Below are 14714 nucleotides of genomic sequence, written 5' to 3' on the forward strand. Positions count from 1 at the left end.
TAAAAAAAAATTATATTAAAAAATACTTTCAAAATCTCAATCTGTTTTGAAGAAAGCCTGTATTAAAATTGAAAAACGCATTTATCGTAACAAACTATAACAAAGATAGATGTACAGTGTTTAAAATATCGGTTATACTTGAATATTTTAACATACCATACATTATATTACGATAAAACTGAAAACGTATATTTGTAGTAAAATATATTTTTTTTATTATTAGAATATATTTTAGTCACATAATTGTATCAAGATTAAAATATCTGACTAATATGAACAATCTTACTTGTTTGCACGCCCACGCGCACGCGTGCACGTTTGTTTTATTGAAGAAAGAATTTCAGCAAACAACTAAAATGCAACTGGGACGTTATCATACTTATAGTATGAATAAAGCCTTATTATTGGACAAAAATACTGGAGTACACATAATAAATATACATGAGAAAATGCAAAATAAGCAAAAAATTAAAAAAAGAGAAAGAATATTAAATGATAATTTAACATGATTGTTACTTTATGGCGTCATACATTTGCACATATACTTTGAATGTTTTAGCAAATAATGATTATTTATCTGCATTCTCGTCACAATTGCCTTGTTCAGACACAATATATCCGAATAATCCAATATCGTCCAAAACATACTATCAGTCATTACAAAATTCGTTGAATAATGCATATCATTTTCCCCTCCTTTCGCTCGTTTACCTCAGTTTTACAATATTAAACGTACAATATTTCGTAAAAACGTTTACAAAAAGTACAATCGCGCAGTTATTATTACATCTTTCTTCTATAAAACTCCTTGTGTCAAAAAACGCTTATAAAAAAAGAAAAAAATACTGACCGTCTTTGCAAAAAATAGAAAATCTAGAAGATGAAAATGTGAGTTAAGTGCAAGGAATGTGTAATACTTGTTCTCATTTGCAAGAAGCTCACATAAATTATTGTCTTCGATTTTCATTTCTTTAAGCCGGAGAGATGTAACATGTACTTTGGTATTGTATTACAAGATTTCATTTTAATTTACAATATAAAAAATATCAAATGATGAGAAATAAAATCTTCTGTGCCATCAACAAAAACAGATTCAACATCTGTTAGTACAGTAGCATAATTATATTACAAGCTTATGGTATTAATCAAAAAATTTAGAATTTTTATTTTAAAATTATTATTCATGACATATAATAACATAATTATATTATATGCTTGTAATAATAATTGAAAAATTTAGAATTTTCATCTTAAGATTATCATTTCTAGAATGAGCGCGATATGTTCAATGTACAGATGTCCGGTAAATTGTGCCACAACCGATGAGAAGGTGATATCTCGTAAAGAAAGTAATGAAAAAAACAAAAAGAAATACATGCGTGTGAAACAATTTTGAAGTACAAACGAGAACCATTTTTTTCGAAAATTACACTATTAATTGAAAAAAAATGTCTTTTATTTAATTCACTGGACATCATGTATCTGAGATTCGTTTTACTTTTTCAAGACTAACAAAGTACCGAATGTAAAGGCATATTTCGACATTTCATAATTGATTTAATAGAAATACCATATAAAGATCACATGATTCGATATTACATCCAAGAGACTGACCTTGATGCTACAGATGGCGTGTCCCGCGTAGATGGATCTGGTGGACTATGTGGCGGAAATACAGTTTGTGGTGTTGCAGGGTAACTTCCGCCCGGGCCACTTTGACCGTTGTTGCTTATACCTGTTACAGATGAATGCGATGGCGTTTGACCACCGATGCTGGGCAGAGCACCCCAACCTGGTACGTGTGTTACTAAATATGGCTTGACGTACCCATTTGATGTTTGAGTTTGATTATCTACGTAAATTAATTAATTAATTAATTATTATTAATTAATTAATCACAAAATTAGTTCATTGCATTCCAATTACATTTACCAGTGAATGGAGTGTAATATTTGCCGAAGGCAGTATCTTTGCTAATATCTGGATAGAGATACTGCAAATGTTGCATATCGGCAAGACGATCAGCCAAGCTTCGAATAGCAAAGTCTTTGCTAGTAAATGGTTGCAGCATGAAGACATGATCTGTTGCTTGATCTGATAACGTTAAAAAAGATACTAGTTATAGCATGTCTTAGTACATAGAATTTATCTCATCGTATTAAATAGTATTTATGTTTTAATACTTTACCTCCAACCCAAGCGATAGTAATACCGCCGAGTTCTGAATCAGAATAACGCATCAAGAAAGTGCCAACCGCGCAATTTGCTAACATCTCTTCTGCTTGTTTTTTCCGGATGAATCCAAGGATATATCGGTCGATCCACGGACCTCTCAGATGTTCTCTTGTCAATTTCATGACAGCATAAAACCATTCCCAAAAGGTAAAGTTTCTTTCGGGTAATGGTTCTTTACAAAACTGAGCCCAGCTCAACAACATATTCGAATAATCCTGACCGACTGAATTGCCATTACTTCGAAAAGCTTTTTCCGCAAGAAATCGGAGATTATCATCGGTCAAAGGATGACCAGTCGCCGAACGGAACTTCATGTTCAATGCCTCAGCCACCTGTCCCCACGGTACTTTTTCCGGCACTTGGAACGGTTGTCTACCTGGTTCAGCAAACGCGTTGTCCCAAGTGACCGTAGCCCATGCATGTGGTTCCTGGTTACCATGTACTATCACGACCACCGGCAAACTTAGAGTCCAAACTTGAAATACTAATTCGCCTCCGCCAACGCAAAATTGTGATTGAAACAGTAATGAAAATTTTTCATCCATCACAGATTCTGTACCCTTTTTCTCCGTGCGCTTGATCTTTTTCAGCTGCATATTGCGAAAACTCACAGAGAGTTGTCTTGTTGCCTGCAAAATGATATTATATAAGCATGATATTTTGAAGTTTTTGAATTGAGATATTAAGAGCAATGCTTTTCAAAATGCTTGTCTATCTTCTTATCACATTAAGTACAAAAAAATCTCGCGCACCTGATGATATTCCATTGTGCCTGTATTATTCAGAATCTCGCCACTGACCTCGCCACATTTTGCCATTTTCTCGCTCTTCAACAAAGCATTTGCCTGCGTTTCGCTAATTATGCTCACTTTAACTTGTGGCGGTGTCATGTGAACGTTCAATTTGCCCCCAACAAGAAGACGCACCGTGCTCGTAAAACGAGTATTGGTCTTCATGACTTGTGGTGGTTGTTTCTCAATAATAAAAGTACTTGTAACAAGTGAACTGAGAAATTGTGTAATTTGTGTGTTTAAACTCGGAAGAGTATCTCGAATGCCCGGTGGTTCACATTGGAACTTTTGTTTTAAACGTTCCGCTTCTTTAATCTGTTGTCGAGTCTGCCAGATTAACTCGGCGAGACTCTCGCACCATTCCTGAATGGAATCTAAATTATTGGATGCGAAATTTGCACCATTACCTGCCAATTGCTGATCTCTCTTCCATCTAAACGAAACAAGCTCGTTAATGATTCAATAAAAGAAAAAAAGTCTGTATTTTATTAATTTTTAATATTTATCGACATTTTTTACCTTATGAGTTCATCGTCAAGAATTCTCGATTGTAAAATATTCAATTTCTTGATAATATCATCCAATTTTTCCATGAGCATCAAACGTAGACGAACCACACCGTTTACTTTTTGACTCAATTGCAAATCCTGCTGTTCTTTTTGTCTAAATAAAAAAAACATTGATCATATATCATAAATAAACAGAAATTGTAACACATTGTACATTTTAAATTGTAAATTGTAAACAATCGTTTTACCTCCTAATCTTTTTTTCTAACTCCATATTTTGCTGATTCTGCACTTGCATAGCAATATGTTGCAAATGGGCATTCAGTTTCGTACACTCGTGATAACTAAGAGCGAAAGACTCCTGCTCCTGTTCTATCTTTCGTAAATCCTCCCCGGTCTCATATGTCTTTCGCCGTAATATATCGACCTGATGAGCTATTTCCGTTACCGTATCGCCTATCATCAAACTGACCCTGTCACTGCTTATTAAACCTCCTAAATGTTCGGCTTCTGCTACCAATTTCATTTCCGTACCCAAACAGTGTCTAATAATTTTATACAATGACATTGGATTTTCACTGTATCTTTGCTATAATAAAAGAACAATAGAGATATGTAACATTTATAATTCAATTAAAGTAAATAAGTTAAGTATAAATGAAACAAAACACAAGAGATATATAACTCACTCGGAACATGCTAGCAGCCTCTATCAATTTCATCTTTGTTACAAACATGTCTTCCGTAGTAAGAGTGTTTGCTTTTGATTCTAACTCGAGTATCAGTGATCCAACAAAGCTGTTTACATAGTGCTCAAATTGTGGGTTTTCTGGTTCTACGTTATTCCTACAACATTAGCAATGAAATAATAATATCCTCAGATTACATAATCAGGGTTGCTACAGAAGCAAAAAAAAATATTCCCTGACCTTTCCCCTTTTTCCGATCACTTTTTGAAGAATTTCTTGACTGAAAGAAAAGCTGAATAAAACATAAAAAATTAAAAAAAATTAAAACTTATTTATTAAAAAGAAAATTGAAAAAATAAACAAAAAATAAAATAAATTTTTTTAACTATGATTTATGTTAATAGCTTTTGCAAATCTTAAACTTACTACAAAATTATTTAAAAAATCATCAGTGCTTCTTTAAATAATTTTATAAATTTTGTTTAATAATTTAAATAGTTAAATAAAATATAAGTAAAATAGAGTTTAGAATAATAAAATACTTAAAAAAAGTATTACAAAAATTAAAATTTTACGATATTAAAAGGTAATAGTAATTTAACGAAGAAAAACCATGAAAAGTGAGGATCACTGATTTTAGGGAAAACTTTTGATATTTAATGAAAATATTATCCTTATCATTAAATAGGTAGTGATTTTCGAGAAATTAGAAATTAAAAAATTTTTGCGAACTTATAAGTTTTGCTTTTTTTCCGATATAACGGCACAGCTAAATGTACATATATTACAAATATTATTTAAAAAATTTAAAAAAACAAGAAAAAATGATTGAAATTTAAACTGGCTCTAAGTCAGTTCTTACAAACCAAAGAGTGCAAGTCTGTGACACTCACTTATTTGCGACTTTTCTTTGATAATAAATTCCTTGACTTTTCCCAGTTTTCACGATTTTCTAGACTTGTGTGTAGCAACCCTGATAATATTATTTAATTTATTCAAGAATAGATTCAAAATATATTTTTTAGAGATAGAAAAAAGAGAATGTACCAAAGAGTTCGAGATATACTAATAATATAATAAATTTAAAGCAGTTTTCACAGTTTTTCAATGAGAATTTCTTATTTATACATTAAAACATATTTATTTATATATAAACGTATATATAAATAAGAAATTTGAAACTGTGCTTTCCTTATACATTATGCTTACCACATCTTCTCTTCGATCCATGATGACAAGAAATGTCTCACTTCAATCGGGAAGTGTTCTCCATATATGTTGCGCACCTTTTGCAAAGAATCTTGCGACAGCTGCTGTGCTTTCAACCACAGCGCCATTTTGCGAGATTTTAATCTTTCTAATTAAAGAAAATGTCCGTTACATTATATTCAAATATTCCGTCTCAACGGTTGATTAAGCTACTTAAAGGTGCAGCTACTCTGACCAAAAATTTAAATCAATTTAACCGGCGATTTTAATTCAACTCGATAGAATCGCTTACAACAGAAATTCCAATTGCACGATTCATCGTCTCTCTCATTAATCTAATCTTTCTTCTTATGCGTCAGACCAAAAATTTTTTATTTTATGTTGATAAATTATTACGGATATTATTTGACAAATTAAACCGATCAATTAATAGTACTTTGTTAATATGAATAAAATCGCTAATTTTTTCTTGATAAAAAGAAGAGACTATTTAAACTGGAGGCAATAAAACAGCTTGACACTTATTATTTAAATGATAAAATGGAAATTTTGCAGTAAGCAATTCCGCCGTTTCTATGTCATTGATTAATTCTTTGTTCAGACAAAAAAAAGATTATTTACATTATAGGCGACAAAATTTTTACATAGACAATTCCACTGTCTGCAAAATTATTATACATTTGGCAGACTTGACACTCGAGATTATTATGTATTTGCTGATTGCTGATTAAGTTAATTGGAATTTGATCGAAATCACTCTTTAATGCCCATTTCTACGAATGTAGATTAATTTTAAGACTTTTAATGTCGGTTCAATTTACTCTTCATCTTTTTGTAATTTTTAGAATTTAGTCTTAGTTAATTAACCAAGACTAAAATTAAACTATTGATAAAAACCGACATAAGAATGAGAAAAGAATAAAGAATAAGTTAAACCGAGATTGAAGTTAATATCAGTTTAACTTACTGTTTATTTTTTCCTAATTCTTAAAGTTAGAAAAAGCAGATAAAGAATAAATTAGAGATTGAAATTAATTTTGAAGATCATTTTACATGAGTGAAATCAGAGCTTAATATACAAAATAGAAAATTCCAAAAACGATCGACGGCATCTCGTCGCTAAATCTTAACGAGTTGTAGCGATAAAAGAATATCATTATAAATAGATCTCAAGCGTTCCTTTCGCATTGTAGCCGCATCAGAAAGTTTTAGAATCCCGATATTCGAATAAATACGTGGTACATTATATAATCCGTTATTACTCAGATCATCGAGGACTATGACTCGTTGCTAAAGTTCGATCTGAAGTTGCAGAAGATACTAAAAGTCACCCTACATAACAATCGACTTCAAGGCGTCTCGAAAAACGTCTTTGTCCTCCGCGGCATCGTGATAATTATACGTCTAATTGAAAAAAGTGAGAGAAAAAAAGGAAGAAGCGATCTCGCCGATTTATTTTTATCGTCTGCGATAATTTGTCGCGACCGAGCTCGTTCGCTCACCGAGGAAAAGACATCGCACGCTGGAACTTCGAAAGAATAAAGAACGCCGTGCGCGCGAGATTCGTACGAAAACGAAAGTTTGCTCCAAAGTAAAAAAGAAAAAAAAAATGAGCGATAAAGTCCTTGACAAAAATCTCGCGAAAAGCTCTATCGTCGAGAAAGAAAAGAAAAAAAAAGCGTATCGCGCGACGTAACGCGCAAATAGATAAGAACGCAGAAGAAGGGTAGGAGAAAGAGGGACAGAGAAAGGAAAGGGAAGGAGGGGGGAGGGGGGGGGGGGGAGAAGAGCGGAGCGAATAGCGGGCAAAGAGCAAACGAAGACCGCTCCGGAATTCGACGAAACTCACTTGGATACTGGTCGGTCCTGTTACTCTCTCGTTTTTGGAAACAGATGTTTTTCGGCGAAGACGTTTATACGACGCAATAGACACGGCGTAATCGTCGCCGTTGCCGTCGTCGCTGCCGCCGTCGCCGTCGCCGTCGCCGCCGCCGCCGTCGCCGCCGCCGCCGCTGCTATCGCAGCTCGGCTTTCTTCGTTGTTGTTTCGCGCCGGCGACCTTGAACGTATCGCAGACGCGCGATGCGACAACTATAATCCGCACTGGCCGCGCAATAATCGCGGAAAGAAGTAATTATTGCGTGCAATCAGACTCACACCCACGCTGCCATCAATAACGCTCGTTCGGGACCTGCTTGCCTGTCCCTTCTCCCGAAAGTTACACCCCGAAGAAATCCTCCTACCGCCGCTTCCGCTCCAATCCGCTCCCTTGGCCGTCCTCTCGGCCGCGTACATCACAGGCCGTCGGGCACCGTCGGTCGACGCGGATGACGACGGAATGAACCGATACGGGTGGAAATTCTTGGAATTTCCTACCGTAAACGGCGCCGTCGATTAACGGTGGGGGGCGATCGTGGCAGTGGGAGGGGTCACGTGACCGTCGCCGGACATGCGCACCGCGCAAGCGATCGCGCGTCCGCGCCGTACCATCGCCTGTGATTTATCGATAAACCACATCCACACTGACCAACACTGACGACGACTACGAGTCTGTTTTTCTTCCACGACTACCGTTTTCCTCATCCGCGCACGCTCGATTATTATTTCACTATTGAAATAAACGAGATAACTAGCGAACGCGCAAATTGTATAGATAAACAAATTAGAAAGAGATCACCGTTTTATCGATAAAGTCACGATTTATCCGCGCGGTATGTCTATGCAAATTCGTCCCCGGTTTGACCTTTCGATTTCGGAGAAAGTATCGAAAGTGTGAAAAGAAAACGCAAACGAGAATTTGAGAATTACATTATAAAACACAGGGGGACGTAACTTTTAACATAATAATAATATATGTGTACTATATGAAAAGTTTAATTTATTGAAATATTAACAATTTTAAACTTTTACAATTGTAGATAAGATTAATGTACGTGTACACATAACGCTCGAATGTAATTTTATATATATCTTTCTGTAACAATGTTATTTGTATCACAAAAATTAATTTATATATATATATATGTGTGTGTGTGTGTGTGTGTGTGTGTGTGTGTGTGTGTGTGTGTGTGTGTGTGTGTGTGTTATATATAACAACTAATTTTGTTGTATATATGTATAAGTACATATATTTAATCCATAGACCTTTTAATATGTATATAACAAGCTAGATATAAATAATAAATGTGATGTCTAGATACTATCTTAAAGAATCTATTAATACATTCATTTGATGGAAATTATTACTTTCTTCATATCACTATTTTTATCACTTAAAATATCAAAATATATAATATATAAATATTAATTTCTTTAAAAAATTAGTATAAAATTAGTAAAAGCTAGAATGTATAAAAAAATATAAAAAGATTTATATAAAGTTTATATCCTTTAGGATTCAAAAAGGCAGCGGAGTGGCATAACATTTGAGTATTTCAAATATTATTAAGTACGCATGCTATGCAAAATCAAGGGCGGTAGCGTGAGGAGTAGAGCCCCTATTAAATACGTTGTGGTACTTCCAATGCACCAAAATGCTGAAATAGAAACATGTGGGCTCAAGAAAATAAAATTAATAAAACAAAAGCACTTTTGCAAGTTCAATTCACTCGAATTCACCTGAAGAGGCGACGATAGGTCCGCAAGCACGAGCCAGTGCACCCAGGGATCGAAATATACCAGTGATCACACCCTTCTGATGTTCGGGTCCAATACGCGTCACCAAAGTCATCACACAAGTCACAACCATCGCAGTGGCTGCAATAGATAATATGGAGCAACTATTACTGCAATACGTATTATTGCATATACTGTACTTGAATGATAAATTTGAATGTACTAATTTATATCGGCAATAAGAAATAAACATAATGCTCACAAACTGCGAAAAGAAAAATTCCGATACACAACATTTGTACATTGGAAGCAACACCGATACATATAAATGCAGGAATTATTAGCCATAATCCCTAAAAAGATATTTAAAAAAATATCATTAAATAAACAACTGAGAGACATGTAGAAGATTGATGTAAATCAGCATTACCAGTTCGCTGATGGTTTTAGTTTTATTCGGAGGTATATGTCGCACCCATCCACCCTGTAAAACTGCCATAATCAATCCAATCCCAAGAAACATCCAACCTTGTTGCATACTCGTAAATCCGAACGTATGATGAGTCAAGAATGTTAAAGTGAACTCCAAACCACTGTATATAAGAAGGTATATAAAATATGCTCGGCCCAATATCTTCAAGTCTTGTTGATCTAAAAATCAATATAGTTATTGATAGCAGTAACATTATTGATAATAAAATATATTCCAAAAGAAAACGCTTTTGATACATTTGATACGTATAATATATATTTTTTTTTTCTAGAGTACCTTCCCGACTCAAGTTCAAGACTCCGTTAAATTGGAAGAGATCAACAGGATTAATATAAGAAATTGCCCCAGATAATCCTTTTGCCAAAGTGGTAGCTCTATGTTTTAACGACAAACTCTCCTTTAGGTAGTAAGTAACAAAAAATAAGTCGCTTAAGGCAAGGAAGAACGCAAATAGTGCTGGTATCACGTACCATGTGCCTTCTCTATTATTACTGGAAATCCATGCAAAAAATGCCCCTATCATTGGTCCCACAACAAAACCGATGGAGAAGGCTATTCCCACAAGTGCCTACAAAAATGAGGGAATGTGATTTAGAATTGAATGGTACTTATTTTAAATAGATGCTATTTATTCATTAGATGCTTGCTTATCTTTCTTTACCATCGCCTTTCCTCTCATTTTCGGAGATGTAACATCACTAATAATAGCCATTGCCAAACTGATGTTTCCTTTACTAATGCCACCTACAAATCTGGCCAATACAAATATACCAAAATTTGCAGACAGAGCCCATAAAAGATAAGAGAATGAGATGCCAATCAAACAAAGTAACATTAAAGGTTTACGCCCATAAATATCAGATAATGCTCCTATGATTGGTGAACCCAAAAATTGTAAAAAGGAGTACATAGATCCTAGGAAACCTGTTAAGCAGAACGAGACGAGTTTTACTTTTAAAAATATATGACATAAAATTTATTTTCTTTTTAAATAAAAGCATAAATATCAACCTCCAAAAAGAACTGTACTGACTTTATCTGGTGCGTCAAAGAATATTTGTATGCTTTTCATACGATTCATAATAGTGGAGTACAATCCATGTTCCTTTTCTATCTCCTTATAATGGTCCAACAGAGCTGGTAATAGTGGCAGTATCATTGTAAATGCTAGGAGATCTAGCAGTAAGGATATAAAGACGACTTGTACCGTATTATCCTTGGTTTCATTCATGTTTTCTTCTTTTTGTTTCAGTACAGTATTATATTATGTTTAACCTTGTATATAAATTTTGTTGAATTTTATAATTTCCTCTGCCTTTACAGAATGTTCATCTCACTCAGTTGACGATCGCAGACTGTTATGCAAGTCGTTGAGGATCTGCCAGAGGAAGTAAATTATTTACTTTAATTGCCAATGTAACGAGTATCCTTGTGAATTTGATTGATGCCTATTCTCGAATTACATAATGTAAATATTGTCATTTATTCAAAATTCATTCCTCAGCTTCGCCTCGAAATTATAAGGCACAATAAGGAAGAGCGAAGAGCGCGTCATCGTGGCACGAGATCGTCAAAAGTACCTCGTGTCACTCAAAAGTGAAAGGCTCTAATTCCGTTGTATTCTACATCCTCCACGTGACACGGTCAGTAGTAAACTTCGTACAACATTCTATCGAATTATTCAAATGTGCTATGAATAAAGCACAAAAAAAAAACGCTCGATATATCGATGGATGATTAATAAAATGATCAATCTTTACATACCTATATCTACATCCGATTGGTGTCGCTACATCTCTAATTTATAGCATTCGAGAATTGTAATTCGGTAAAGCAGCGTACCTTATCTCCCGCTGATAAAATCAACCTCACATCTCTCATCGGTAAAGTAGAGACCATATTTGCAAAAGTTGCAAATTCGTCTCGCGTCGAATCATGCGAATACTGCATTATATTTCTCGAATTTTAGTCGATTCACGAAAAAAACGGCGGAAAAGGGGTAAACCACGGCCTGCCGAAAACAGGCGTGTTCGAATTTGCGCGATGAAAAAGCGACGGGTGATTTTTGTCAATTCTTGTAACGGAGCGATTGCGAATTCGAGAGATCGTTATATTGTTTTTTTTTTTATTTGCCAGTGAAGCGAGAAATTTGCCGGTGAACGTGCGAGCGAGCGAGCGAGCGAGCGAGCGGGCGAGACTAACCCAAAGGCATTATGATGCACGTTCTGACTTCCGGCAGCGCGCGCTCACGCACGTAGCCCCGTACACGCAGGCACGCACGCGTGTGAACGCGCGCGCGCGCGTGCACGGACCCACTTCCTCGCGTTCCGACGCTCGAACAAAGATCTTTTCAAACCCATACCAAACTGTAACATTGCATGGCCGCGCGCGAGCGATCGTTTCTAAATGCTCTCTCTCGCTGCAACTCAATACTCCTGATGCTGTTTCTCTCTCTCTCTCTCTCTCTCTCTGTCTGTCTTTCTCTTTTTAACCGTAATGCACGTCTCCTTTTGCCGGCGAGATTCACATTCTCTCTCCATCCCTCTTTCCCCCTTATGCGTGTGCACGTGGAAATACGAGTTACGCGACACGACGGAAGGGAAAAAAATCAAAGCGTGAGAAACGATCCGCATGCGATCGATCGGACGCGAGTATATTCAGAATGCGTTATGTTTAGAAAAGAAAATTCCACAGTACAAAGTAGAGACGCCTTCGAGAAGACGAATAAATCCCGAGGGAATATGATAATCGTCTCTGACCTACAATCACTGTCTTACATCGTAACTTATTATTGTATTAGGACGACAGGCATATATCGATGTCAATGTCAATATTGTTTATAGGTCCGCCTAGTCGGATCTCAGTTGTTGGTTTGAATTTTCAAATGTAATTTCAAGACTATATCATTATTTCAATAGAATTATCTAGAATTTCTACGAATAATTTTAAAACTTATAAATATATATTTTTCTTGCCACAATGAGTTGGCGAAGAAGGTCATGTTTGATCGAGACAGATGTTGCTGCTTAATAATATCTTTTCATAAATTTTACAATTTTCAGCTCGAGTTAATTGCGCTCTGATGATCATTATTTGTCGGTCTTGAAACAACTAACTAAAGTTGCAGAGTACGTATTATTACAAATTCAATTAAATTGAATGAATATACCTAATTCCTATAAACATTTCTAATTATTATCTAGACGGTATATCCATAGTTTGTTATTATTTTAAGGTCGTCTTAAAAAATATCTCAAGATACTAATATACGGCTCTTTCATTGGCTTCATCGTGAAATTTATGACATCTCAAAAAGTGTACTTAAGATGGTACTCAAATATAAGAACCGTTAGGAAGCCTACCAGTTTGTAAAATGAGCAAAAAGACAAAATGGACAAGGTACAAAGTAGAATTTCTAGAATTTCGAGACCAAGGGGTAAAATTGAATAGTTGAATCGCGCAAAGAATCGAGCAGGATTTGTCATTCGAATTGCGTATCGCTTGTATCCGCTCGAAAATCGTGGCGTTTAACGAGCGGGGCTGATTTACGTGTTACAGCAGGTGGCACGAGGTGGAACGACGGCGCAGCGGAATCGTCTTGCCGTACTCGTGATGAAAAATTTCAGCAAGGGTACACACCAGGCGCTTGCCATCTGGAGCTCCTGCCTACCGCGCTAAAAGTCCATGTCCATACGGTCTACTGACGTTATACCGGTGGTATCGGGCTGTCTATAAGGCTCTCTTACCACGCACCCCACGAGATTTCCGAGAGCACTTGTAAAGCGATAAGGCTCGCGAAATTGCAGGCTTTGCGAGGTAATTGTGGCGCCGTGCCGCGGCGATATCTTCCAACGCGATTATTCGAATGAGATATAATTGAAGGTCATCGTCCATTAACAATCTTGCTATAATATTTATTAGATATTACGATATGTTTCATATACCGGAGTAGATTGTTTCGAATCACATCGAATATTTTTTTTGCAAAGAAAATCTGTTCTATTATTTTTTTATTCTCTCTTTACGCTCCTTTTTTCCTTTCCTCCTTTCTTTTTTTTTTTTTTTTTTTTTAATTAATTTCAACACAATCTGTATAACGATGATGATAATTTTATGTTATTTTTACGTTGTGTAATTCAACTTTCGCGTTTAATGAGAATTTTGTACGGAATGTCATGAATATCTCCTGCATACTTAGACCGTATTCGAGATGCTTAATTTCACTCGAGTTGAAAAATATTTCAACGTCACATATATGATTACGGTAATCGAATGTGCAAACAAAACAAGCACGCGCCAGCAACGTTCGGCAGGTGTTGACATTGACCAAACTTTGAACTCCCCAAATGTTTTCCATGTTTTCTCTCATATCTCTCGTTGTGTATGTGTATTTCAGTTACTCCGAAATCGATCAAACTCTATTTTTCAAAGGGTCTACAGGTGAGAGCAAAAAGTATTCGTGCAAGGAAATATTTTTATAGAACAAATTTTATCGTTATTTGTAGAAAATAAATACCTTAATTAGCAATATTATACAATAAATACATTATATTCTTACATTAACAAACGAACTTCGCATATATTCTTGATTTTAGAAGCTAAATTTCTCGATTGATACGAATTTTTGAGCATCCAAACAGTAGAATTTTTAATTTTCGCTTATTTTTCAGATGATATATTTTTTATAATTAATACACATTTTTTTTTGGTATGTATAGTTTTAAGAAACATACAGTCTATTTTATTCTTTAGAAATAAATTGTTAATTACACTGCAAGAAATGATCGTCAGTTAAATGTCGAATTGATGTTGAAATTATCGTATCGATATTGATTCAACATCAATTCGATGACTCATTTCTCGCTGGTGAATATTTACTTTTTAAAAATAAAGTTTTTTTAACAAATATTTTCTCTGTACGAATACTTTTTGCATTCACTGTATACAGGATAAGTGCGATATCTTTTTACATTTATACTTATCTTTGCGACAATCTTAATAAATTCTGATCTTGAATCAGTCGAATCAGCGGCATATATATTTAATGCACGTGTCACATTAAAGATTAAGGATTGTGAATTAAGGATATAAGAATTCAATCAATCAGAATCAAACGGATTAAAATTGAAATTATCTAATTGATCGAATTCTAATCGATTCTTCAATTCGTAAT

General features: G+C 35.0%; 2 protein-coding genes across 3 annotated transcripts in view; both read right to left on the reverse strand.

Annotated features, from left to right (window-relative positions):
* The window catches only part of LOC108747240 (signal transducer and activator of transcription 5B), a 9732-nt gene extending 1954 nt beyond the window's left edge, over positions 1–7778 (reverse strand). Inside the window, exons 1-9 of the mRNA XM_018484604.1 lie at positions 7283–7778; positions 5434–5581; positions 4225–4381; positions 3784–4124; positions 3546–3689; positions 2988–3459; positions 2189–2864; positions 1933–2094; positions 1615–1852 (exon numbers count right to left, since the gene is read on the reverse strand). Of these exons, the coding sequence (XP_018340106.1) occupies positions 1615–1852; positions 1933–2094; positions 2189–2864; positions 2988–3459; positions 3546–3689; positions 3784–4124; positions 4225–4381; positions 5434–5561 (2318 nt within the window). The 5' untranslated portion in view covers positions 5562–5581; positions 7283–7778. The remainder of the gene's footprint in view (positions 1–1614; positions 1853–1932; positions 2095–2188; positions 2865–2987; positions 3460–3545; positions 3690–3783; positions 4125–4224; positions 4382–5433; positions 5582–7282) is intronic.
* A 1065-nt stretch (positions 7779–8843) lies between these two features.
* Positions 8844–11331, reverse strand: LOC108747197 (major facilitator superfamily domain-containing protein 10). Of its 2 annotated transcripts, none has more exons than XM_018484523.1 (8): positions 11306–11331; positions 10553–10919; positions 10203–10465; positions 9818–10109; positions 9479–9699; positions 9311–9401; positions 9052–9189; positions 8844–8969 (listed from the first exon to the last, which is right to left on the reverse strand). In XM_018484523.1, the coding sequence occupies exons 2-8, from the start codon at positions 10770–10772 to the stop codon at positions 8878–8880; spliced, it is 1317 nt and encodes a 438-aa protein (XP_018340025.1). In that variant the 5' UTR covers positions 10773–10919; positions 11306–11331; the 3' UTR covers positions 8844–8877. The 2 variants fall into 2 exon arrangements, with proteins under 2 accessions (XP_018340025.1, XP_018340024.1); XM_018484522.1 differs by lacking the exon at positions 11306–11331 and adding an exon at positions 11122–11271.
* Between the last annotated feature and the right edge of the window lie 3383 nt (positions 11332–14714).

This window comes from Trachymyrmex septentrionalis, unplaced genomic scaffold, assembly GCF_001594115.1.
Source record: "Trachymyrmex septentrionalis isolate Tsep2-gDNA-1 unplaced genomic scaffold, Tsep1.0 scaffold196, whole genome shotgun sequence".
Taxonomy (NCBI): Eukaryota; Metazoa; Arthropoda; class Insecta; order Hymenoptera; family Formicidae; genus Trachymyrmex; species Trachymyrmex septentrionalis.